At 36.9% G+C, this 26,215-nt stretch overlaps 1 protein-coding gene across 1 annotated transcript in view; it reads right to left on the bottom strand.

Moving 5' to 3' along the window:
• Positions 1–26,215, bottom strand: part of LOC145994609 (spatacsin) — a 100,809-nt gene that overhangs the window by 11,630 nt on the left and 62,964 nt on the right. The window contains exons 22-31 of the mRNA XM_083130660.1: positions 21,181–21,404; positions 17,459–17,625; positions 16,690–16,861; positions 12,970–13,185; positions 7,968–8,130; positions 6,692–6,876; positions 6,233–6,410; positions 3,666–3,833; positions 2,368–2,510; positions 1,480–1,587 (exon numbers count right to left, since the gene is read on the bottom strand). Coding sequence (XP_082986786.1) covers positions 1,480–1,587; positions 2,368–2,510; positions 3,666–3,833; positions 6,233–6,410; positions 6,692–6,876; positions 7,968–8,130; positions 12,970–13,185; positions 16,690–16,861; positions 17,459–17,625; positions 21,181–21,404 — 1,724 coding nt within the window. The remainder of the gene's footprint in view (positions 1–1,479; positions 1,588–2,367; positions 2,511–3,665; positions 3,834–6,232; positions 6,411–6,691; positions 6,877–7,967; positions 8,131–12,969; positions 13,186–16,689; positions 16,862–17,458; positions 17,626–21,180; positions 21,405–26,215) is intronic.

The following is a 26,215-nucleotide window of genomic DNA, read 5'->3' as shown; positions in this document are numbered from 1 at the left end:
GAGGCTCGGGTAACCCGTGACTGAGTACAAAGTGACATAAGCAGGTAGGGGGAGGTAAGGGGAAATTTGTGAGCAGGGAGTGGAAATCGACAACTTCCTGCATTCTGTGACAAGGCAATCCAGAATATCTCACGCGCGAAAGTGAATTGGCATGAGTTTTTTAATTTTTCAAGTCGTAATGTTCTTTTAAGAATGTCTTTTTTACTTTTGAGGTTTTACCTAGGGATAGTAGTGGGTATGGAAGTTTTAACAGGATTGGACAGACTCTTAGGATTCCTTTATATCATAGTTATTCCTATATCCTTTATCCTTGTATTTAATTCAATTTGACGTGGCTATGAGGTGATCTCGCTAGTCAAGAAGGAACCTGATGAAGGAACAGTTGATTCCTGAAACATTGTTTGGAAATTTTACATACTCACTAATCATACGTAAAACAGGTTCAGTATTTTTTAAATATTTTCTTTTTAAATATTTTTTTGGAATACTTATTATTCTCGTTTACTGTATGATAAAAGCGACTTCACATTCATTTTGTTAAAACAAATTCCTCCGATTTTTTTGCCTACTTTAAAATAAATATTCAGACTACAGTTTTAAATTTCTTTAACTCCAATCATATTTTTAGAGACGAAATATGGAAGTCTTGGGAAGGGTTAAAAATGAAAACACATTTTGAGAACTTATTTTTGCATATGAGGAACTGTTGTATCAAAAAAGTGTTAACAAATACGTAAGTACCCATTTCTTTAGTATTTTTATTAAAGATAAGACAGATTAATCAATACTCTACCAGTATGATCAGAAGCATATCTGTGTATCCATAAAATTACAGATATATTAATAAATAATAATAGCCCATGGCATGAAAGCCCTGTAAGGCTGTCCCCCGACTGCCAGTCTCCCTCCCACAATCCTACCTAGAGTTGTCGAGATCTTCAACCGGTAATGGGGTGATGTGAGGTCAGCACGTCGAACCCTCAGCCATGATGGGTTGCCACCGGTCCTATACACAGACCGAGATCTGAACTGAGGCCGACTCAAACTCATGCTGTCCCCACAGGTAGAGTCCAAAGCACAGCACCTTAGACCAGACGGTCACAGAGAAGGACATACCCATAAATAGCCTGTAATTTTGTGAGAAATTCTGGCATTTTGTTACTTGCATTTGTATTTTTGTTATTTAGGGTTGCTTTCTCTTGCTTTTGGCTTGTTAATTGTGATGATGAGGATGAATGATGATTAGGTAAAAGTGATAAAGGGACTCTCACAAAAAATATCCATACCTAGGCTCGGGGTAAATTCTGAGATCGAAAATTGACCACCACATTGGTGCCATTTTGTTACTATTTTTACAAATATAAATGTATAATCTTTTTAATTACCACTAAATATTGAAAGCTGAGGAAAGAAAGAAAATTTCATTACATTATTTACACTTTTGAATTGAGATAAGCCTGTGTAAATATGCATACTTACCTTATCCATTCCCTTTCCTAGTAAGGATTCCAACTGTTCATGCTCTTTCAATATCTGGAATACATATTTCATATCTGTATATCTCCCAACTCCTGTTAAGAGACGAACCTGTAAGAATAATATAATTATGTATTAAAAGGCAAATTTCAGGTAAAATAAGCAACTATTTCTTTGAAGAGCCAAAAAAGCTAACTGTATAACTGAAAACAATGAACTTGTAATCATAGAGCTACAGATCTCTGTGTCCTAACTCTCCAATACTGTATATCTAAAATTACATTTGAGTTTTGTTTGTCGGTCCACTTTATGCACAAATACGTTGAATGGGACTGGACCTACAGTTTAAAGTGGGATTTGAACCACTATACATCTCCACCAGGTATCAAACCTGTGATCTGTTGATTACAGGGTGACAACATTACCATTACACCAATGGTTGATTGATTGAGTTGGTGTTTTAAGTCCACTTTATGCACAGTAAGGTTAATCGGAACAGGACCTACAGTTTATAGTGGGATCCAAACCACTCTGTGTCTCCACCAGGTATCGAACCTGGGACCCCTTTATTACAAGGCAATGACGTTTTCATTGCACCATCAGGGAGGCTCACACTACACCAATGGAGAAGCCCTGCAATATTATGTAAATTCTTGATATGGCACATGTTTTAGCACATAGTCATTGAATGAATATGATGGAAATGTTACAATTTTGATAACAAAAACTAATTACCTATTTCATTTGTACAATATTAAGAAGAAAAATATGTCCACTTGACATTTTAATTTTGAATTACTTTATGAAATGTCTTCATTACAAAGAGTACCAGCTTCTATTGACAAGAAAATCTGAACTTGCAATACACATTTTCTTTGAGTTTCTACTCACCATTAATCCCCATTCTTCATTTTGAGTCAAACTTGTAATGAGAGTACGGGCCTTCTTTAAAACCTGCGATATTCCTTCCATATTGCAATCTGCAGTGTAACAATCATGTGCTCTTATAAGAAGTTCCACCACCACAACATGAACTGCAATATCAAGAAAGTAATTTCTAATTAACATGTAACCTTTGTCAGATATCTGGTCCACATATGGATCACTGCCTGTAAGCTTGTTTGTTAAGAATCTGAAGATATCATCTTTATGGGACTCATGAAATTTCAGAAAGTCACACATGAACTTCCTTCTTACTTGAGTACTACTCACTCAGAAAAAGTGGCTAAAACATACACAGAGACACTTCCACAACTAGATAAATCCATCATACGTTTTTGATTTTGTTTGCAGAAAGGTTTCTGTTCATGCCAAAGAAATCCATACTACATTTGCTCGAACAATAACTTGAGCTTCCTAGAGAACATATTTCTTACATTTATTCTGTTAAACACAGATGATTTTCCACTCCCAGTATACGCAATAAAGTTGTTGCTTTTTATGTTGAAATGAATTAACAGTGATGTATTTACCTAATGAAAACAAAAAATGTACGCAGTTCTGATGTTTACATTCACCAATAGAACCGAACATATATCTAAGTTCAAATTACAGTAACTCTACTACTCTACATATGTACATATGAGCATATAAACTATTTATTTCAATATTGTCAAAATATATGCAAATATCAAAAAAGTTCCAAGGAGGTATTCTAGATTAGATATTTCTCCCCATACTGTGATTGTAAGACATATTTTCATTATTTCTATAAAAGAAAACAATAGCGTGAAAATGGGAGTGCATTCTTTGTCTTCACCCACATTTATATATTTTGGCATTTTAATAAGAAGCTTTTTTATAGATGAACACTGGTGTACATTTTGTCCATATTTCTTATCAAATTAGAAACTATCAATTTCAGAATTTTGTGATAATGAAGCTGAAGTTGAAGGCAGTCTTTTTTAAAAAATTTGCACGTGGTTGAGCCTTTCAATGCAGATTTCTCAATAAATTCGTAATAAGTAATCTAAGTCCCTTATGTGAAATATGAAATTTTTACATGAGCAAAATCAGTAGCCAAATTTCTGCCCCTGGTTGCAAGCAATTAAATTCATGTATTTGCCAGAAGTATTTCCAACTGATTTTATTTTTACATTGTATGCTTCCTATAGAGGTAAATCAAAACATTTACTTTCTTAGAAAGTACAGGGGAGGTACTTCAAATTTACATTTGCTGAATCTCTTACCTTCCCTCATTCCTTCAGGATGTGAGGCTCCGAAACGGTTTGCTACAGACAGCAGTTTATTTCCTAGCAGAGATGGGTCCTCAGCAAGTTGCAGAACAATGTGGAAATTTGCTCCTAGGTCAGAGCCCCACAAAATGGCTCTTGATGAAGAAGGTGATTCTGACTTTCCTATGCAATAATAATAAAAAAAAGTCACCATGTACTATCACACCTATATATCAGACAGACATACTATATATTGTAATTTATATACACATTGTACATTTATATTTAAGCTTGTTTAACCTTTTGAGTCCCAAGGCCATTTTCACATGTAACCCCCTTGGTCCCGAGCCGATTTTGAGCAAAATGCAGAGTTTCAATTAAATGAGTGTAGATCGGAGGCTAATTGCCCTAGAGAGATGAGTGATATACCGTTGTATGCAGAATGAACCAGATTTTCAGACAATATGAAATTTATGCAAATTTGGTGTATATGTGGTGGGGAGAGGGGGCTAACTCTCAAAATTCCAAAATTTCGGGAAAAAATGGGGTTCCCCCTCCCCCCAAGAAAAAAGTACATGACAGTGTCAACATGCACATGAAAATGATCGCTGACATGTAAGGAACACAAAAATATTTGCATTATTATCATATGACCAATGTAACGTGAGTTGTACCCCCAAAAGGAATGGTCGGCACACCACTGATTCAAGCTTCAAAATGCAGCAGTACCTTGAAATGACTTTAGCTCAGACTATTTGCCCTGGAGATATGAACGATATACCGTTGTACGCAGAATGGATCACAGATCCAGACGATATATAATTTATTCACATTCGGCGAAAATATGGAGGGGGAAAGGGGGGAAACCCCACAAAAGTACTTTTTTTAAAAATGAAATGTGGTTTCTCCCCCCCCCCCAGGAAAAAAGGACATGAAAAGTTCAAAATGCACATAGAAATTATCGCTGGCATGTAAGAAACAGAAAAATATTTGCATCATTGTCATATGACCAATGTGATGCGAGTTGTACCCCTGAAACAAAAGGCTTGTACGCCACTGTCTCAAGCTTCGGAATTGAGCGAAATACAGAGTTCCATTGAAATAACGATAGCTCAGAAACTAAATGCCCTAGAGATATGAAAGTTATACCGTTGTACGCAGAATGAATCACAGATTCAGACGATATATAATTTATGCACATTCGGCATACATATGGAGGGGGAAAGGGGGGAAATCCCCCGAAAAATACTGTTTTTTAAAAAACTACAACCTTGACACAGCGTCTCGATCGAGACGCTTGGGACCGTGACGGTTACATTTGGGTATCTCAACCAAGATGCTTGGTATTCAAAAGGTTAAGTTTCTGGATTTTACATTTTCCCATATTTTAAGTGTTTTCAGCTTGATCCCCCGAAAAACATAAAATCGAGGTTTCACTGTATTATGCTGTATTATGTATAGTATTTATTATTCTGTTACACTAGATAATTTTATTCATACGGTAAGCACAGTTATGTCACTATTTCTACAACTTATCTCCCTTTTGCCAAAGGATGTGTTACTCAAAAAGTGGCCCTTTCTTTTATCTGGGTGTAAATTAATTAATTAATAAAGCAATAATTAAAATAATCTTGCATCCTGTCTTGTGCACAGGAAACATTAAGAAAATACTTTACGCATACTTTCTTAGGTATTGTATTTGAGTCTTCTGTAATAATATACGGAATTATGATTTAGAATTGTAATTGGACAGAGTGGTTTCTTTCCATGTATGGGTTTTAGGTTGACAGTGCTGCAAGGCACTGAAATACGGGATGTTGCCAATCATTCTACTACGAGTGCAGTACACTCGAATGGGAGATTCGGATAAGTTTGAGCGAGCGAAAGTGGTCCCATGCAGCACTCTGCTGTGAACTGAAACAAAGCTAACACCCCAAAAAATGTGAATGAAGATTACAAACAAAGATTTTGTGAGCTGCAGTAGCTCAATTGGTAGAGTATCTGGCTACCACATGAAAGACCCGGGTTCGGATCCCAGGGCAGGTGATCTGGACCAGGAATCTTCTGCATGACTCTGAGGCCCACCCAGCCTTGTAGAATGGGTACCTGGTGACAACCCTGGGAGGTAAAGGCAGCTGGGTATGATGCTGATCACATCATCCCAACTATGGACAAGATCAAGAATATGTGGAGCTCTATACATCTGCATCACCCCATATGCCTTCATGGTATGTGTGCACATATACAGGAATACCTGTTCTCCCTCCCCCATTTTTACCTTAAACGGACCATGAGCTTTCAAATAGTTCACAGCCAACTTACTCAAGATCAGGGAATCACATTTGATCACTAAACCAAGCACATGTGTATTACTTTGTCGGCCGCCGTGGCAGAGTGGTTAGCACATTGTGCTACGATGGCAGGGGTCCCAGGTTCAAATCCTGGCCTGGACATGGATGTTTGTGAGTGTCCATTCATCAATTTCATCATATCATCACTCATCCCCATCATCGCAAATTAGCAAAAAGTGGCACAAAAGCGAAGTAAAATAAAGCAAATCAATCAAGATGTGTATCACTTACCTTGCATATGTCCCCTACTCACAGCCGCAACAATTTCCTCACACAACAACTCTGTTATATCATCTACACTTATTTGAGCAGCACACATCAAATCTTGAGCCACATCAAATTTGTTAATACAGTCATTTCTCAAACATATTTTGAGCAGCTCTATAGGATCTGGGTGTGTAATGATCTCCTAAAAAAAGAGGAAGAACAATCATCACTGTAGTTGACTGTGAATTTTAAACAATGCAAAATGTATGTTTTCTCAAAAAAAATATAAAAGCAAACACATAAAATGATGATTTATTGACTAACAATGTCACTTTCAATGTTGTAAACTTCCTTGCATCTATTGAACTATATGTAAAGGCATTCAAGTATATATCCTAGCTTCTTTATTGTTCAGAAATTGTATCGATAGTAACAAGCTTCTTTTATGTTAGTGTATCAAAAAATAATAAAGTTGTATCTTACCTTGTATGTCTTGTCTGTGTTCATGCTAACCCGAAAGCTCACAATAATTCTCTTCCCTATGTCCTTTCCATGCTCTAAGACATCTACAAACTTATCAAGTGTCATTAAGGCATCTTGCTTTTCCCGCGAAGGGATCTCCACATAGTCTGCTGGCAAATTCCAACTTACTGCACTGAACTGTGATGCTAGAAAGGACAGAAAACTTCACATAGAAAATTCTATAACTGGAATTGTCTGAGTAGAAACTTTTCTTTAGCAATTGAGCATTGTAGGCAACCTTTTTAATTCACTGTACAGTGAATCACTTCAATTGTTTTACTACCACAAGCACTATTAATATTAATGCAAATTGTAACTGCTGGTAGTAACACTTTTTTATATATTCCCCAACATTTTTACACATCCCACTGCATCCTTTTCTAATTCTTGATGATAAGCATGTCAAAACAATTGGGAAAACACATTCTTAAAATATAAAATTTAATATTTCTGCTATGACCATGACCACACAGATGATCTGTAAACATCTAGGCCTCTAGTGACACATAGCAAATCTTGTAAAGATGATTTTAGGCTTGCAATAATTCTTTTGACCAACACTACACTTAGGATCAGTTGAAAATAATAATTAAAACACATTACATCACTGCAAGTATAAATGAACAAAAAAATTCAGAACTGGCAGAATAGGACCCATGGCACAAAGTGTACACAAATTATGTAAATAGATTAAGGTACCTACAAGACTTTAATATAAGACGTAAGCGAGTTACTAAAGATATATCTGTGAAACTTACTTGTAAATGTTCTATTAATTTCGGTGGCCTCTGCCACCATCCACTTGGGAACTCGATGCTTTACTGGTGACAGAGGCCACCGAAATTAATAGAACATTTACAAGTAAGTTTCGTGGATATATCTTTAGTAACTCACTTACGTCTTATATTATCAACTGTGTGGTTTATTCCCCTCAACATGAAGACTTTAATATTTTCTGTTGATATAAGATGAGTAAAATTGTTTACATTCATATGTTAATTTTTTAATATTACATTTGTTTTAGTTACTGTTGGTTATTTCTATCTCTGAATTATTGCAGTGATGTAGGATGAAGAGCAAACAATAGACCAAATGATCAAACCCAGAATCTTCACAGGGGAAATCATGCGAGTCTAGCCCAGTTTAAACGTGGAGATAATTTGTCAAAATGAACATCTGAGAAATTCTACTTGCATAAAGAAATGTTTAAAATGCCAAACGTTTAATAAATATTTACCTGTTGACGATGTAGAAATCCTTAAAGAAGGTCTGCTTAATCTTCTAACAAAGCGGCCATGTGACTTCTTGTATTCCAGCATGGCTCGGTGCTTTGTGGTCAATTTATATGGAGTGATTTCTTCTTCAGCTAAAGCCATGCATGTCAATAAAATTTCCAGATCCTGTAAATAAATGCAAGTGAAGTGTTACTTTATGTTGTGTTGCATTTGTTTTATTTTGCATCACATTTCTACCACATTATTTTATGTACGGTGCTTAAAAAATACTCCAGTCAGTTGGCAGGTGATCCCTCAGACATGCAAGAGACAAGGGTTCAATTCCAAGGTAGGAGTTCTCAAATAGGAATTTTTCCATTGACATTTTTGCATAAATGGCACTGGAGCTAAACTAGCCTATCATTTAGTGCCTTAAGAACCTGCGATAACCAACACTCATTGATTGGAACGAACCCTCAGTAATAAATGCACTCTTCCAAACTGCAGTGACACGACCAGTGGCTTAAGCAAAGGCGGGTTACGAGGTTTAAATCCCCCCTTGAGCTTGTGAAATATTATGAAAAATGCTGTGGAAAAAAATTTAAATTGCCAATTTATCACAGTCAAAGATCTGGGACGACGACGACGACGACGCCGCCGCCACCACCACCACCACTAATAATAATAATAATAATAATAATTTGAATAATTATTTCGATGCAGCATGGAGAAAAGCACATCATTCCATCATCTTTCCGAGTGATGCCTTGAAAATAAACACAAATTCTTGAAAATAAAATATGAGGGTAACTATGATTTAAAGAGAAAAAAGTTGTTTTGTATCTCAGTTGCAACAATGTTCAATACACTGGCGTATGCAGGATTCTTTTTCGGGAGGGGCTGGAATAGTAAATGTGGATAGCACATGGCTTCGTTTTGGAGGGCAGGCTGCATAATTCATTATTTCGTATTGTTGGAGCTTTTCAGTCTATTAAAATTGTATTCAAGGACAAAAATGGTAATCTGGACTCACTTTAAAAGAGGTTTCGCATTTACACATTTTGATTTTGATTTGAAAATTCTGATTTTCTCAAAACTTCGGTAGGGGCTGTAACATCATCAGCCAACCCTCTATGTATGCCAATGTTCAATGAACATGTATATTTTGTGTGAACAATGACAATGAGAATAAACTAAATAAAGTTCTTGGTTCGTTAAGTGGCTAGCTAGGCGAGGCGGACAAGAATACAGTCACCAGTCTGCCTTCCCATTGTTTACCGTGGCACTTTTGAATTTCTGAATGTCTCTCTTTAAAATGTCTCACCATGTTGACTAGACAATTATTCAAACGACAATAAGCTTAACTATTGCAAAATGTTTTGTTGGTAAGAACAGCAAGACAATCCAGATGTGAATTATCGGGGACATTTATGCAGGAAAGAAGCCGGAAAAATTTCAACCAATTCCGGGAATCGAACCCGGATCTCCCACATTGTTGTCAGATGCTCTACCGACCACACCACTGCAGCTCCTTGGATGAGTTCCATACTGTGATTATTTCAATTTATTTTAATATATTTTCTTGTTTTTTGGATTTTCTTCATCCTTAAAATGTCTCACTTCGTTGACCAGACAATTATTTCGTACCAAAGAAACAAAAAAATGCTCCCAGGATTTGAAAAAAATCGAATGACTGGTAGTAATTTCGTTCTATTTCTTTCAAAAATACTATATTTAGTATGTATATCTCTACTACTTAATAGTAGTAGTGGTATTAGTAGTATTATTAGTAGTAATTCAGTTAATTAATTAATTATAAGTATTATTAATTAATTATGAGTATTATTATTTAATTAAAATATAATAAAATAATGGTAATGTGAATTTGGAGAAAGTTTTAAAAATACCCCCCTTTGATAAAATCCTGCGTATGCTACTGGACACGACAAGCTGCATGTGTCACTTGTTGCTTGAGTGTTGATTGGATCTGGCCATTTCCTTAAGAGGAAGAGTGACAGTTTCACACCAGTTGTGCATTTATTTCAATATCGTCAGAATGGGCACTTTTACTAAAAAAAAAACAAAAAAACTAAGAAAAAAAACAGCTGGACAAGAGAGTATGAATTTCTCTCCATGTTGCAAGTCGAAGCAATTTTCTAAGTTTATTATTAAGCTAGACATGATGTTTGAAAAATATGATGAATAAGTATTTACAGAATCCCATGTATTCATTATGGGGAATAAACTTCTTCAACCTCAAGTTAGGGCTAATCAAATAGGAGTTTCAAGTTTTCTGACGACCAAGAAATTGTTCAACATGTCCTTTTTCCGTCCATGTACTTTTCTATGCCATTGGATGTTTGATAGTCCCGAGACAACAAATAAAATAATGCTCCCATAAGTGCAATACATTTTTCCTTGCCTTTTATAGCCATCCTGGCAGTGTTGTCAAACATGATTCACATAAAAGAGCTAAATTTCACCTTAAATAGAGCTAAAGTTGACTTTCAAAGATTTAAATTTACGAAGGCTGGATAAAGTGCCTCCTAGGGTAATTTTAGGTTTTAACAAAGGTGTGTGTTGGGGATGGAGGGGGGGGGGGTGCTGCTATTAACATTAAACTGATGACAATTTATTCTTAGTTTTCACCATTTAGATCTGGCAGCATCACCCATCTCAATAATCCACTGATGGTTCTATGAAATTGAAAATAAAAGATTTCCGGATAGCAATATTACATCATCTTCATGTCAGCCATGATACTATAAAAAGTAGCCGTGGAGGTAAGAGAGGCTGTGCTGACACAGCCACTATAACAATATCACATGTAAAATATATACTCATGGCAAAAGTTGGTCTATGTGGGCCGGAGTCTGTGAGGCATATAGCGGGGCAGTGGGTAAGGTGTCCCAGTTCACAGCTAAACGAGTGCATGAAAGAGCCAGATCTGGCTGCAAAAGAGCTAAGTTGGCAACGGTGCTCTGAAGCCCCCGCAGAGGGAAGAACCTCGCGGGAACCTTTCCTACATGCCATTAATATCGTGCTAGGTCTGTTGGTAGAGCATGTACAGTGATTGCTTGCTCATAGACTGAAGGAGTTTGTGGCACTTTGGTCAGAAATCTCCCTTAGGGCATCTGAGAACCTCACTGGCGATCAAAACTTGTGCTATTCCTAACAAAGCAAGAGCATTAAGTATTAAACCATGCTGGAATCCTAGTTTTTTCTTGTATGTACGCATTGCTTGCATTGTAGAATTATTTTCCTGTAGTTTACGGTTATTACAAGCATAAGAAAACAGTTTTTCGTTGTGACGTTTCAGGAGAACACACGCTCCCTTCATCAGACATTTATTTTCATTTTGACTAAAGATGGGTTAATTAAAGAGTAGTCAAAATGAAAATAAATGTCTGATGAAGGAAGTGTGTGTTCTCCTGAAACGTCACAACGAAAAACTGTTTTCTTATGCTTGTAATAACCGTAAACTACAGGAAAATAATGCTGGAATCCAATAAGAACAATTACACATTATTGCAACACATACAATTATTCTAAAGACACTGATTTTTCTACATAAATAATAAACACTACTACTGAATATTACATATGAGTGGCTTGGGAGTAACACTTGATAACCCACACTATGTTCAAAATTGAGTTAACATCAGATGCAGTTGCTGCACAGTCTAAAGTTGCTGTACAATAGTGAATGAAGTTCCTTCAGTAGCCGTTGATAGCCAGAAAAAAAACGGGAACAGCAGGGTAAACCATAAGCCACTGCAATGGACGAAATTTCACTTGCATTTTTCTCGATTTCATACTTTTGTGGGTTATCAAGTTTTACTCCCGAGCTGCTCATTTATACATTTCTTCTTATTGCTGCCTAATTCAAAAATAATTTAAGCACTAAAGTATTACAATCATATTTCCAAAAGTTTGCTTGAGATCCACTTTACTCTCAGCCTAATCAGTGCTGGATCTGCAATTTAAAGTGAGATCCACAACACTATGAAATGTGCCTCCACCAGGGATCGAACCCAGAACTTGATTACAATACGACAGCAATACCACTACGCAGTGTGGATAAAAATCATGATTTTTATTTAAAAAATAATTTTTGATGATTTTTTTTTATATAAATCGATTTTTAAAAAAAACACGCTTAAAATTGCTGGTATGGTTTTTGCCACCATACATATAGAAATGTTCTTTTTTTTTTTTTACAGAAATGCATTTTCCAGTAAACGGCTCTGTAAAACATATGAATACTTTCATTAAAGCAAATAAAAAGATACATGTAAATATACATTTTTATGTTTCTGAGACTATTAATGACACTATAATTTTCACTAACATTTCTCCCAGTGAAAATAAAACATTCTGGATGTATTCTATAATTGTAACTTAAAATATATATTTTTACAGTCTTTGTAGCTAAATTTAGGTATTGTTTTAATGATATGCAAAATATCAACGTGCCATTTTATTTACAGTTTAATGATAATGACACTATTTATGGTATAACATGAATGCATTTTGTATATTATTCTACACAAAATGTTTGCTATTTTTGCCTATAAAAATCATTGAATTTTAAATCAAGAGAATTTACAGTTTACATATTACATTTCCTTTTGTATAAGCTTCACCTCATCAGTACATATATTTTGCTTCTTTTCCTTTCTATTAAATGATTATGATTTCATTTGGTTTTTTAAGTCCACTTATGAACAGTAAGGCTAATCGGGACTGGACCTACAGTTTAAAGTGGGATCCGAACCACTTGTGCCTCCACCGGGTATCAAACCTGGGACCCCTAAATGATTATGTGATTAATGTAATTTCACCAAAAGTGATTCTGATATCTACAAATTCCTTATGTACATTATTCTGTAAATTATTTATTTAAAGTGATTTAAATCACTGATTTTTTTTAAAAAATCGCCTTACCACTAGGTCATAAGGGAGGCTTTGTAATCATACTGTGCAGGACTTATATTGAGTAAGCTGTAATTTTTGTTTACTTACCTGCTGTTCATGAGAAAACATCTCCTTTAACCTAACAGCAGTAGATAAGTGGCCTTTGTCCAACAAGGAACCAATCAGTGCGTTGAGTCTAGAAATTTCCTGCTCGTTGTTTAAGATAATATGAGTTTGTAGGTTTTTTATTCCCGACATTTCAAGAACTTCTGTCTTGAGACTTTTTAACAGTATTTTGTCCTGCGAACTTATGTTGCTGATTACCTGTACAGTGAAAAAGAAAACAAGTACATTATTTTGATATTGTACAGTTCATCAACCAGCCAGTAGGTTACATATTACATACAGACTGTAATAGTAATTGATGCAGCAAATTTTAGGATGATATTGCTACCCCTAGTATATTTTTACCATGTATATGTTTTATTTGTTTGTTATTTTCACAGTAATATGTTTGATTTATTTGTTCATTTTAATATTGTTGTTAGTGTTGTTATTAAATTCATAGTATTTGGCTACATGTTGATTAAACTTAATACCGGAAGCGGAAGACATTTCTGTTGAATCGGTTGCCAGAAAAACAGTGTGTGAGAAGATGGAAAGTTGTTTGAGTTGGACAAGATGATAAAAGAAAAGAAGCAGCTTATTGTATTGTGATTGCGTAAGCGCTCATACAGTGGTATTATATTACAGTGAATGTTTAAAGTGATATGACTTGAATAAACCTTCTACAACGGCAAGAAGTTAGTTATTTTTTCTTAACAACATGTCCTGAAAGGGCTCATTGCAGCCATAACATAAAGGAGACTCTCACAACCCTACCGAGCACAGAGATAGGGCAACTACCATGATGTGGTAATCCTGTGACCACCAAAAGAAAGGCCACAATATTTAGTTATTCCCCAATTCTACACGGTGGCTCAAAAAGTCACTTAACACCCTCGGTACAAGGCCACTGCCTTGAGAAATGCAATGGTGAAGGTTTTTTCGACGTATCTTTAACCAGTAAAAAGTTAGGACTGAATTCTTGTACCAATTTGCTCCTTTTTTGGTGTTAGAAAAATGCCTTAAAATTTGTCTAGCGCATCGGTAACGCATCGAGATCAAAGTGACATCTAGGGAGAGAAGTTCGCATGCCATTGCACAAGACTTTAATTGGATACATCCATGAAGAGATGCGCATTATGAATGGTTGTCGCGAACAATTACCAGTGTGACGCTTCCATTAAATGAAAAGGCCTTCACAGTGACAAGGCTAATGTTTATGTTCATAAGGAAGTTCATAAACAGAATATTCGACGCTTTTTATCTGATAACCCATTTTCGACAGATCAAAGCTGAATGGTTAGTGCTGGTAAGTTAATGCTGTGGCGTGCTGTGTGGAACACGATTGGTTAGTCAATTTTCCATCAACTGAACCTTAAATGCTTAGGGCTACTTGGATTTGTTAAATAAACAGGTTTTTTCATCCTTGCTTATGGAAGAAGGTACTTTTTACAGAGTTTATTTCAATAGGGAGGAACACCAGAACGCTATGGGAACGTTGGGAAGCAGTTTCTGTCCAAAGTTAGTTATCAGATGACAAGGGTCGCATATTCTGTTTATGAACTTCCTTAAGAACATAAATATTAGCCTTGTCACTGTCAAAGACTTTTAATTCAATGGAAGCGTCACACTGAAAATTGTTTGCGACAACCATTCATAATGCGCAGCTCTCCGTGGATGTATCCGATTAAAATCGTGTGCAATGGCATGAGAACTTCTCTCCCTAGACATCACTTTGATCTCGATGCATTACCAATGCGCTAAACAAATTTTAAGGCATTTTTCTAACACCAAAAAAGGAGCAAATTGGTACAAGAATTCCATCCTAGCTTTTTACTGGTTAAAGATACGTCGAAAAAACCTTCACCATTGCATTTCTCATGAAATTCTAGCCCTGATTTGATATATCATATCACCCCCTTCCCATTTAAAATTCTGAAGTTGAATTCAAGATGGCGGACATCAAGATGGCCACCGACCACGCGGGTGGCGTCAATGTGGTTCCCCCTTGGCCTGATAACGATTGGTCATCACCATTTCCACATTGTGCGCTGCAGTGGCCTTGTACCGAGGGTGTTAAGTGACTTTTTGAGCCACCCTGTATACAAATGTAAGAGTGAAATAGAGGGTAGGAAGTCAGAAAACAGTGGTGATAGAAGTTGATGCACTGACAACACACCACCCAATAAAAAGCTACTTGGCAGGCCCTGGTTCACAAAGAGATGTTGCATGTACGATTAAACGTTTACAGCAACATGTAGTAAATATCATAAAATTAAACCAAGGCAGAAGTCACAATGCACACCTTTTTTTGTTACCGAAACTTTCGACTGGCCTCGAGTAATTTATCAGGACTAGAAATGGTTGCCTCTCCACTTGAGTAGTGATAAAGATATCACCTTGTAATCAAGGGGTCCCAAGTGAGCCACATAGTGGTTAAGAACAAGCAGAACAAGAACAAGAACTGTAAGCCCAATCGTGATTAGCCTATCTGTGCATGAAGTGGACTTAAAACAAACTTCATTTACTTCAAACTGTAACTAAAGATCGTTAAAAGCAAGATACAATAAACGGTTATGACATGAACAAAACTGGTTAATTATTCACAAATTTTCAAGATCAGGATATGGCTGACCATTCCATCGATGCAACCTTGGATCAAGCTTTTGCACCTCAGTCCAATCTTAAACACATTTTGTTCATGCCTTGACCTTTTATCATGTTTTCCTTTAAATATTTTAGTCCCAAGGAAGAATTGAGGTCGAACTAAAAATCTGGATAACCAAAAAAAGGAATCTGTTGCGACTATTTTCTTAGTCAATGCAATAATACCTATTTCCCTCACATGATGTTGCAATTAACTTTCTTCAACTTGAACAAAGCAAACTAACTCAAAGTTGTGGTTCAACCATGACATAACATACACAGAGGTTGAATGGAAACTTGAATGGACTTTGTCAGTCCAATTCCTCTGAGGGAGCATAATAACTTTTAACAGCTTTTCAAAATGGTTGTATTTATTAATGTATATTTTCATAATTATTTGATAAGTGCATTTCAGGAAGAGAATTCTCTATTTTTCTTTTCCTCCTCTTATCCCGGGTTCGATTCCCGGTGAAGGCGCATAGTGGTTAGGATCCCACTTTAAACTGTACGTCCAGTCCTGATTAGCCTTACTGTGCATAAAGTGGACTTAAAACAACAAATCAATCCAATCCAACGTTTTCCTCCTCTTAACGTTTACAACTAGCAAGATACAATATGATATTAATATAAACAGAAATTTGCTGTCATGAAATGCATCAAAATATGCATGTCTAAATGTTATTTCACAACAGATCACGGAAGGTCAAATTTTCTATCCATTTTCCATTTCAGTTCCTTAACAGAAAACAAACAAAAATTTGACTTTGTAGAAGCAGTAAGATTACATAACATATAATGAAACAAGCAGGGATTATAAAACATTTTTTTGGTATTTGTAAACCTACCATTATCCAACAGTTTATAATAATAAATGTATAGCACTTTGACCCTCACCAAAAGCATATTACTGTGACTGGCTCTGAATTTGGGATTTGGGCTAAATAAAACAAAAGTTGAATCCAAAATACAGAGCAAAGAAAAAAATTACTGATCCTCCATCAATATCCAAAGAATGTGAATACTGCATGATGCAAAAATATACAGACTTAAATTAGTCAAGATTTTTACCTTCCTTACCTCTTCATCAGTCGATAACCTCAACTGGCATTTCCACATTTCTAATTCAATTGATTCTTCTTCAGAATGTTTACTCCTATATTCTGTGCTTTCTTCTGTGAATGGATTTTTATCATCATCATCATTTGTTGATTTTCTCAGCCATTCAAGAGCAAGTTTGAGGACATGATACCTGGAGACACAAAAGAAACAAATGTTGAAAATGTGTATAATTTTGACACAATAGATTCCTATCCAATTGCCCACCTGCATTGTGAGCCTTTCCTATTTAACAATAATGTTCTTATGGTTATAACAATGAAGCTTATTGGGATATCCAGAAGGTTTTTTTTCCTATTACAGTTACTTTGTGATTCATGATGAAATTATGATTTTGTATTTCCCAAGACCTGATGCTTCTTTTACTTCAAACAAACTTCTAGAGTAACACAGGATAAATTTTGATGAACCATCATTTTCCTGTTATGCATCAAATAAAAGTGATTATGTGTTAACTGTAGAATAACAAAATCTAAGTTTTTTGGGGATGGGGTGCATAAATATTTAACTTTAAAAATTTGAAGAACAGAACTTACAAAATTTTTGCAATGTAAAGAGTAATATACCTGCCAGATAGACTATCACATATGTCTACATAAATATAACCATTTTTTTGTTAGATATATCATATTATCTAGATTATCTTACCTTCAAGATAGTATAAGGTGACTGCAATTAAATACTTAAAAGAATGCAATGCTATGGAACTTCTCATGAAGAAACATCTCACCTTTCATTATACAACTGAATCTTCTTTGAATGATCCTGAAAGAATCCTGCAGCAACATCTGCTTTAGTGTCTTCATCTCTGAAAGCCTTGTCGCATGCATACCAAAATTCAACACGAGAATTCTCCGATTTCAATTCATCAGATGCATTATGGAAGTCAAAAGACCACTTTAAAAGAAAACAATAATGAGAATTACTATTATTACAAATATTGTTTAATCTTTAATTCAGTTCAGAGATACTTGTTAATCATATTATTCCACATTAACTCCTCAGAGATAGTTCTTGAAGGACTTTGATCTCCCTGAGCCATATCATATAATTGTAATTCTTTTTGATAGTGCACACTGTTTGTTATCATCACTAATGCCAAATATTTAATACATAAGAATCTGAGCATTCTTAACCTGTGTAGAACTGAAAATGGTATCAGGGATTCCTCTAATTTTGGCAAAACAAATTCTCCAACTTTTCAGGTTTCATAAAGAAAAAAAGAAAGAAACATTTTCAGATCATTCTGTGGTCACAAGCAACTAGTGTCAAACTACAAAGTCTATCTACTGGCTCAGTGGCCAAGCACGTTAAGTGGTCAACATTCAAGCTTGGCACTGAAGTTCCCAGGTTCGAATCGCAGCCAAGGATGTTCTTTGTGATTATCCTTACACTAATCCATCTAATCAACACTCATTCTCGTCGTCACAATTAACTAAAAAGTATCAGAAAAGCAACATGAAATAGTTAGGAAAAAAATGGTAGAAAGAGGAAGTAACGAAGATAGAATTGGAGGGAAAAAGGAGGAGAAAGGCATTTACTGATTTGACAACAGACCAAGCTGTACAAGTGCTTGCTACATGTTCATCCCAATCAAAGTCCTACTTCTTTGAAGAGAATAGGCATGATGGCATCTGCAACAAGGAGCTCATTCCAGAAAAGAACAGCTGATGCCCATTAAGGAACAGCTGTAAATCACACAGGAAGAATCACCTGTCTTACGGTTTTTAGCACAGACTTAAATCAGACTGAGGTCCTCCCCACCTTTCCCTCCCAGCTCAGTATAAAAACAGCAACAAAGTTCATTCAACATTGTTGAAATGTATAAAAAAATGTCCAGCACCATGTTAGTGCAGTCTAACGTGTAAGCTTTGGGCTCTGGCTATGCAGGTTCGAGTCTCATGGGGGATGCGTAACAATCTCTCCTGGGATTTCGGTCTGTGCATGGGACCGGTGGCCACCCACCATAGTGAGGAATTTGGGGAGCTACGAATAAGTAGTGTAACCCGGTCATGAAAACCTACAACAATGACAGGGGGGTTCGTCATGCTGACCACACATCACCCTGCAACTGGTTGGATGTCCCACCTCTGGTGGAAGTGAGGCCTACAGTTGGTAGATAGGCACTGGACCCAGTGGCGTGCTCAGGATTTTCGAAAACAAGGGGTTTCTTGGTAGTCAGCCCTCATTTTGTCATATTTTCCTGCCTTTGGCATTCTATTTTTTATGAATAATGGGTCAAGAAGGGGAGTTATAACCCCTACCAACAACCCCTTAGGCATGCCACTGACTAGACCTCACAGGCTGTTAACACTATGGGTTATTTATTAAATGCATAAAGCATAAAAACATGGTTTAAGAAAAATAAAATACATTTTCATTCCTAGATCCTGGGCTGAACTCTATTACTTACAATTTTTTGTAAAATGGTAACTGCAAAGGATATTAATTTGACAACTGAACATTATTTGTAATTGTATTAATATTTGTGCATTTGTAACTTCATATTTGTTTTGTATTATTTTGCATTGGTAATTTAATATCCTTTTGTGCCTCGTTAGGTTAATCCCAATAATAAAGATGAGAATTACAAGATATGGATGAAAGAATGAACTGAAAATATGTATGCACTGGCTAGGATTCAAATCTAGAACCACTGGTGGCAAGATTAAGCCCAAAACTAATCAAGCTTGTATTGCATTTTTGATATTTATCACTTTTCTGCCACTTTTGGCTAATTGCCAAGATGAGGAGGATTGATTATTAGATGAAACTGATAAAGTGACAGGAATCTTTGGTGGCAAATCTGAAAGTCAACCACTCAATGCAGTCACCCACTGAGCCAGCCACTAAACATGCTAGGGCACATGTTGAATGTGATTGCAGTAATGATAACCTGAGACAAAAATCAAGTTTCACTTTATTAGGAAAATTATAAATGGATTATCTTACTTTTGTCTACATCTACTTGAATTATTTCTTGAATATGTGACAGCATAATATCAGTGACTTATTTAGCTTGCCTATGAGGGTATCTACCAAAATAACAAATCCAAAATTCTTGACATTTTCATGGCCTCTTTTACTGTTTATCTTAACCTTTCCTTATACGACCCCTACTTAGGTAAATTTGGAAATTAAGAATTAGAAAATAAATATTTATTTAATGAAAAACCCCTTCCAAAAGGCCAGATAAGATGAAAACTGAAGCTGTATTTGACAAGAGAAAGAGCAAGTCTGCTTTATCTATTTATGCATCCGGGACGGCATTTGGCAGACTAGCAGGGCTCTGGCATATGGACTTACAGCTTGTATAATCTTATGTGGGGCTTGTGTTGTCGTCCCTATATATTTGTGATTGTCCCTTCATTTATCTTATCTTAGCACCATTCATCCTCATGATTAGCCAAATGGGCAGAAAGTGAAGCAATTTAAGTCAAATCATTTAACCCCTTCCCTGTGTTCGGCGTAATATTATGCCCTTGATCACTATAGCTTATTCTGTGTTGGGCATAATCTTACGCTCGCAAATATCTCTGACTGAAGTAACCTGTGTTGAATGGAATAATACGTTTTTTGTTGGTGAAACATATGTTTTGCTATTGAAGAGAGAACGACCTTTTATTTAGTCACGATTTTTAGAGCCGACAAAGAAGAAGATGAAAAAGAAGAAGTAGTAGTTCAGAGGAAAGTAAACTGTTTTTGTGTTATGCTGACAAAGTGCAAACATGAGTTCATTTGTGTGCACGTTTAGTCAGTTGCTTTATGTACATTTTTTTTTGGTGTTGCATTATTTGAACTGTTGGTGATTTATTTTTGGTTTTTGAGTTTGTGAGTTTCTAATAGTATCTAATAGTATTGTCAAACAGGATTGTGAAACATTTTTTTCCCTCATCCTTCATACCTATTGAAGATATTGCAACGAAACTTGGTGGATGCATTACGTATAGACCAAGGTAGATTATAATGGGGTACCTATATCCAGGGCAGGTCCAGAGAGCCCCAAAGTTACCAAAAGGGATTTTTCGAAGGGAAATTTCCCGAATTATCCCAGATTTTCCTTTCCTCATACTTGATGTAAACATGTGCGTGGTACCATTTGAAATCCTGTTCTATTCTGAAGAGAAAGACGTATGAACCATGATACTCGGATGAATTGTGCTGAAGCAGTAGCTACTTAAAAATATTACTACGCAAACTCAGAAAAAAAAATACACAGAACGGGAAACCATTTTGTCAGAAAACTTCACAGGGAAGGGGTTAATTAGTTATTGTGATAGCAAAAATTCTTGACGTTTTATTGACTTCTTGGTCTACTTGTTGATTTCATTACTTTTTTTTTCCTTTCATGACTTTCTTGACTGGTAGACATCCTGTTATGAAGCAGATACAAAAAATAATCTGTATGGTGATACTGCACAACATTCACTTAATTAAAAATGGCTAACTAACCTTTGCAACTACAATACTGTCCTTGGGTAGACCTGCAGCATTGGCAAATTTGAGTGCCTGTTCAAAGCACTTCTTCTGTATCAATAGATTTAGACAATGACGGAGCTCAGCTCTTTCACACACACTGCTCTTTCCCTCTAGTAACATACTACAGTTTAGTTTGACGTCTGTATCAGAGAGGCACTCCTGCAGCAAGCAAATGCGGTAGAAATCAGGTGCATCCACTGGAAGAAAATACTCAATGTTAACATTGCATGGTTCAGCATGGACGCAGCTGTTCAAAACACTGATTAACATTGGTGTGCAAGTCCAAATGTATCAGTGGCGTATGCTGGTTCTAACGAGTGGGTAATCTCCGACCATTGATCCTCAAACTCCAAAAGTTTCCGTGCAATTTATGTCAGGATCCATATTGGATTTAGGAATATTGTGTCGGAATGTTTGTCTTATTGCTACGACCACAATCAATTAATTCTCGTTATTGCAGTTTAATATACGTGTAGAATTTCAAATAATAAAACAAGACAGTATTATAAAGCTATAAAAAAGAACCTGTGAAATTGCGATCCGCGCAAGAGACAAAGACAAAGACATAAAGACAGACGATGGATTCGGGAGTTGAATGGCTTTGTCTACGCGGCTGGTCCAGGGATACGTGCCTCCAGGTTACGTTGCTGAACAATAGGATAGGTTAACCTAACCTACTCACCCACTTTGGGCTTGATTGAACCTATGAAACTACTCTGCTGTGCAACCTGGACGCACCCATCCCCATGCAGCTCTACGCTGTCCTCCAGTGACCATTAACATGGAGGATGTCCCCAGTAGACCAGCATCCATTCCGAGGAATGATTGCTGGTGTATCATAGGGACTTTCAGCCTAGTTATTCCGGAGCGAGGGGTACGCTTCCCGGACTTACCCGCCCAAATATGAATTGATAAATCAAGATGTTGGAAAGACACATTTAATATTCGGGGTACTAATACATTTTAACTATATACAAGCACTGCACAAACTTATAAGATTGTTTTTACAATTGGAACCAACAAAATGGGTAATAAAAACACTGTACTTACATATTCTGCATTCACCTTACCACACATGGGCCTTGTTGCACTTGTCACTCCAACTATAAATGGGGAGATTTTCTGTGAATTTACATGAAAAATATAGCGGTATCTTAAGACATATGGATATTGTCTTGCAAATGAACGGTTTCAGGGAGCTATATCACAAAGGATGTGCCGATTAATTATGGATGTCTTTGGATACAAAGCATCATGGCTTCCTGGAGGCTCATTGTCCTCACCATGTGCTTTTGAGAATTTCAGAATTTTCATGGATATTGGTTCCATGCACTTTAAGACACTTCCAGTGCTGTAATTCGTTCATATTATACACTACAGGACTATTCCTAAGCCCTTATTGGATATTTCACACACTGGTGACTCCATTGTCCTCTCTCCACTGGCCTACTCTGGCCCAAAACTTGGAGCGATGTTAACTGTACCAACTGTTAGCAAGAAGTGAAATCAAGATGGCTTCCTCTCATGTTAAAAGCTATCACAGACTCATTGTCTGGTAGCCACGCCCATGAGGCCATCTGATTGGTCCACAGCACCTTGGGTTACTTGCCTTCATCAAGTACCTTGAGAAGCCCAATAGATGGCAGTCTAGTCAGGGCTAGTTCCACTGACTCTCACCAGATGGCTCTGGTGCTGTGAGACCGATTGTCTTTTGTCCAAAAACATCGATTTTTTGATGTTTTTGTGGTTTGTTTGCACATATAATTGTGACTTGGAGTTATTTTCAGGGAAAGCAAGTTAATTTGTGCTTGCACAAATATTATCCTGGAAATATCTGTATTAATAAAAAAATTGCATGAAAAGTAACATGTGCTCTCTGAATTCTACCTATCAACAAAGGTTGTTTCTTTGATAACCAATGAATTTTGGTCTGGGGCTTATTAATTACTTAATATTTCGATGTTATATCATACTTTTACTAATTAGGCCTAATTTCTGTCAATCTTAACATATCTGGGAATGTCTATTCCTATTAATTTTACCTGAATTGAATTGGCCTTGTACTTTGGTTGGAGTGGAGTGCTGCCTGTATGTATTGGGGATGTATACCCAACCTTTGGTTGGTTATACATATCCCGGGCCCTCGGGAAAAGAAAAAGGATACGTGAAGCGGATCATTTTTCTTTACCCTTTACTACACTATACCCAAATACATACACAAAATATTTATATACACACTGAATTGTTAAGACCACGCTGGTCCGAAAAGAACATATACATGAAAGAAAATAAATTTGCAATTATTCTTGCCCGTCACTTGGATCTATGTTTGAGATATTGTTCTGTCCGATATATCGAACGATTTCCTAGACGGTATATACATGGTTAATATAACACACTTAAAAGTTTTCAATAAATGATTTTAGTCATTCATGTTATATCTGCTTATTGCCGCACTGAATACAGTTTTTGTATTCGAACTGCTTAGTAGTTTTTAGGTACGTATCTAATGTCTCTGCCCCTCATTCACTTGAGGGTGCAGTACCTTCAAAAAATGTTCACCATACGCCTTGGTATGTTGTCCACATTTGATCACCTCACAATTGTTCTTCAATATCTCCTTAGGTGGAGATAGCTGTCGCCTGGCTTTGTGCACTTTGCGTTGCCATCAACTGTTTTTGTTGCTCGCTTAGCGGAACAATGCTTCGACCTGGCTGTCCATTGGGATTGTGTACAATTTGTGGAATGCACTCATTTTGTGAAGTCTGTAGGATTGTCATGGTGGTTCGTTTCTGGATGTCATTGTTCGATTACGAACCCCTGACACACTCCCTGCTTCCCCATATTGTTGGAACGCTGAAAAGATTGTCTCTAGTTCCTGGTATAATATGCTTGGGGGTCTGCTGCTGCCTATGACACCATGCACTTTTGTATGTTTGCTCCGGGGTTTCGTGGTGACACTGAGGGGGAGTTGGAGTGATGTACTCACTGGCCCCACTTCACACGCAGGCTTTGACCTTACCCTTGTTGGTTTTTGGGTTGTTCCTTATAAACAACCCTATATGTTTGGGGATGCTCGCATATTTCCATTACTGCTAACCCTGGTTTGGTCGAACCTAACCCATCGGTAGTGCAAATACCCAATGATTGCTAAGCAATATTTTGCTTGATTGGTAGTGAGTGATCTAGCATAGATTTGTACTCATAGGGAAATAAACCTCTATATGATGGTTGGACTCACTTTTGTGTCCAACAAAGAAATGGTCTGGGTAGACAACAATGAAATTACCCTTTATACCACAATGAAATTGCCTTGGCATATAATACTGAAGTAATACTTTTGTATACAACAATGAAATAATACTTTTGTATACAACAATGAAATTGACTCTTACACTCAACAATGAAATAGGCTTTTGTATATAACAATGAAATACTCTGGTATACAACACTGAAATTGACTTTTGCATATAATGATAAAGTAATCCCTCACATGATCTTGACAAAAAAATTTCTACCCTATGTACAAATGGGTGAATGTCCCAGACCAGACAGAACCTCATCCACAAAACCTCTGACCTTTAACATATATTAATACTAGTGTTCGAAAAATGTGTAGCTTTTTCTCCTCATCTTGTACCTGTTGTACACTCCTATCCGTGCGTCTTACCCTGGATGCGCTAGAGGGATACCAATACCTCTTATGCGACTAATACTATAGCGCAGGAGCCGTACCGTCGTGTACTTCTCTCCTAGGTCCTACTGATATCGGGTTTAGGAAGAAACGTAGAGCTGACGAGCAGACATCTACAGTTTCCATGGGGAAGTATCACAAGGGTACGAGGGTGGAGCCATTTGTGCGCAGTTACTCGTCTTACCAACAGACTAAGCAAGTCGTAGGGAAACGGCTGCACCCCGTCGGGATTGAGGTTGAGTCCTCGTTGAATTCAGAGGCCCCTTGGCTTGAATTAACTTCTTTGAGGTACTCTCGATGCTAACACCGGATGTAGTAGTCTGAGCTTCTCAATGTAATGACTATACACCTTATAGCTACACCTCCACAACTTCATGTTATTGACATGTTGGTTGGGTAGGCTCTTACCGCTAACACAATGAACAAGATTAAATATGTTATCCGTCACCTGATCACTACAAACTAATGGACCGAAGAAGGTGTGGAACAATTTGTGGGTCTGTCCCTCTAGAGCTTTGCTTTGGAGATGGGATTTAAGAAAAACTAAGTCGTACACTTTGATCACAGTCCTGTTTTGCTGTGATTCATTTACCTTATTGTTGGCTTTGTTTCGCCTTTCGGCCGTCCGGGATACAGCCATGAACAATTGCTGATCCCATTCGGTTTGTTCACCTGTCGGAATATGAAAGTGTTCCATAACGGAGTTCCTGAGTGAATTGTTTGGCCCTAACTGGGGACCATTGTCTACTATGATTCTTTGGGGAAGTGAAAAATGTACAAAACATATATCAATGAGTTTCCTCACTATTAAATTCCATGCTTACTAACCGAATAGGAATTGTTACACCCTGGCCACCATCACCCCCTGCGAGAATAGCACAGGCTAGTTTCCCGAGGGTTGCTCATAGGGCAGAATGGCATTCATCTCACTCTGTTGAGATTCCATTTGTTTACCCTTGGGTGTGTGACCTGGTTTGGTGAACCATTTTACCTCATCGAGTGCATTGAGTATGGCAACCATACCTCGTGGGCTGAAGTGAACCAGGTCGGGTCTCATGTTTTGACCGTAACCCATGGTTTCTTCGAACAGCGACATGTTCATTTCTTGGCCCTTGTGCACAAATTTTGATGAGGAATCCAGAACCCTTACATTGCTATTATCATCAAGGGATAATATTTTTGCAATTAGTGAGTCATACATGGCCCAGAACCTGTGTCGGTTCTCATTGGCTAACCTGGGAACTGGTGGAGGAGTCAGAACAATGACCTTCTGAGCACCTTTCCTCTTTAGGGTGTAAATGATATCCTGGAGGT

This window comes from Lepisma saccharinum, chromosome 11, assembly GCF_977018435.1.
Source record: "Lepisma saccharinum chromosome 11, izLepSacc3.1, whole genome shotgun sequence".
NCBI lineage: Eukaryota > Metazoa > Arthropoda > Insecta > Zygentoma > Lepismatidae > Lepisma > Lepisma saccharinum.
The sequence above is the reverse complement of the archived record's forward strand: the minus strand, read 5'-3'. Positions and strand labels throughout refer to the sequence as shown.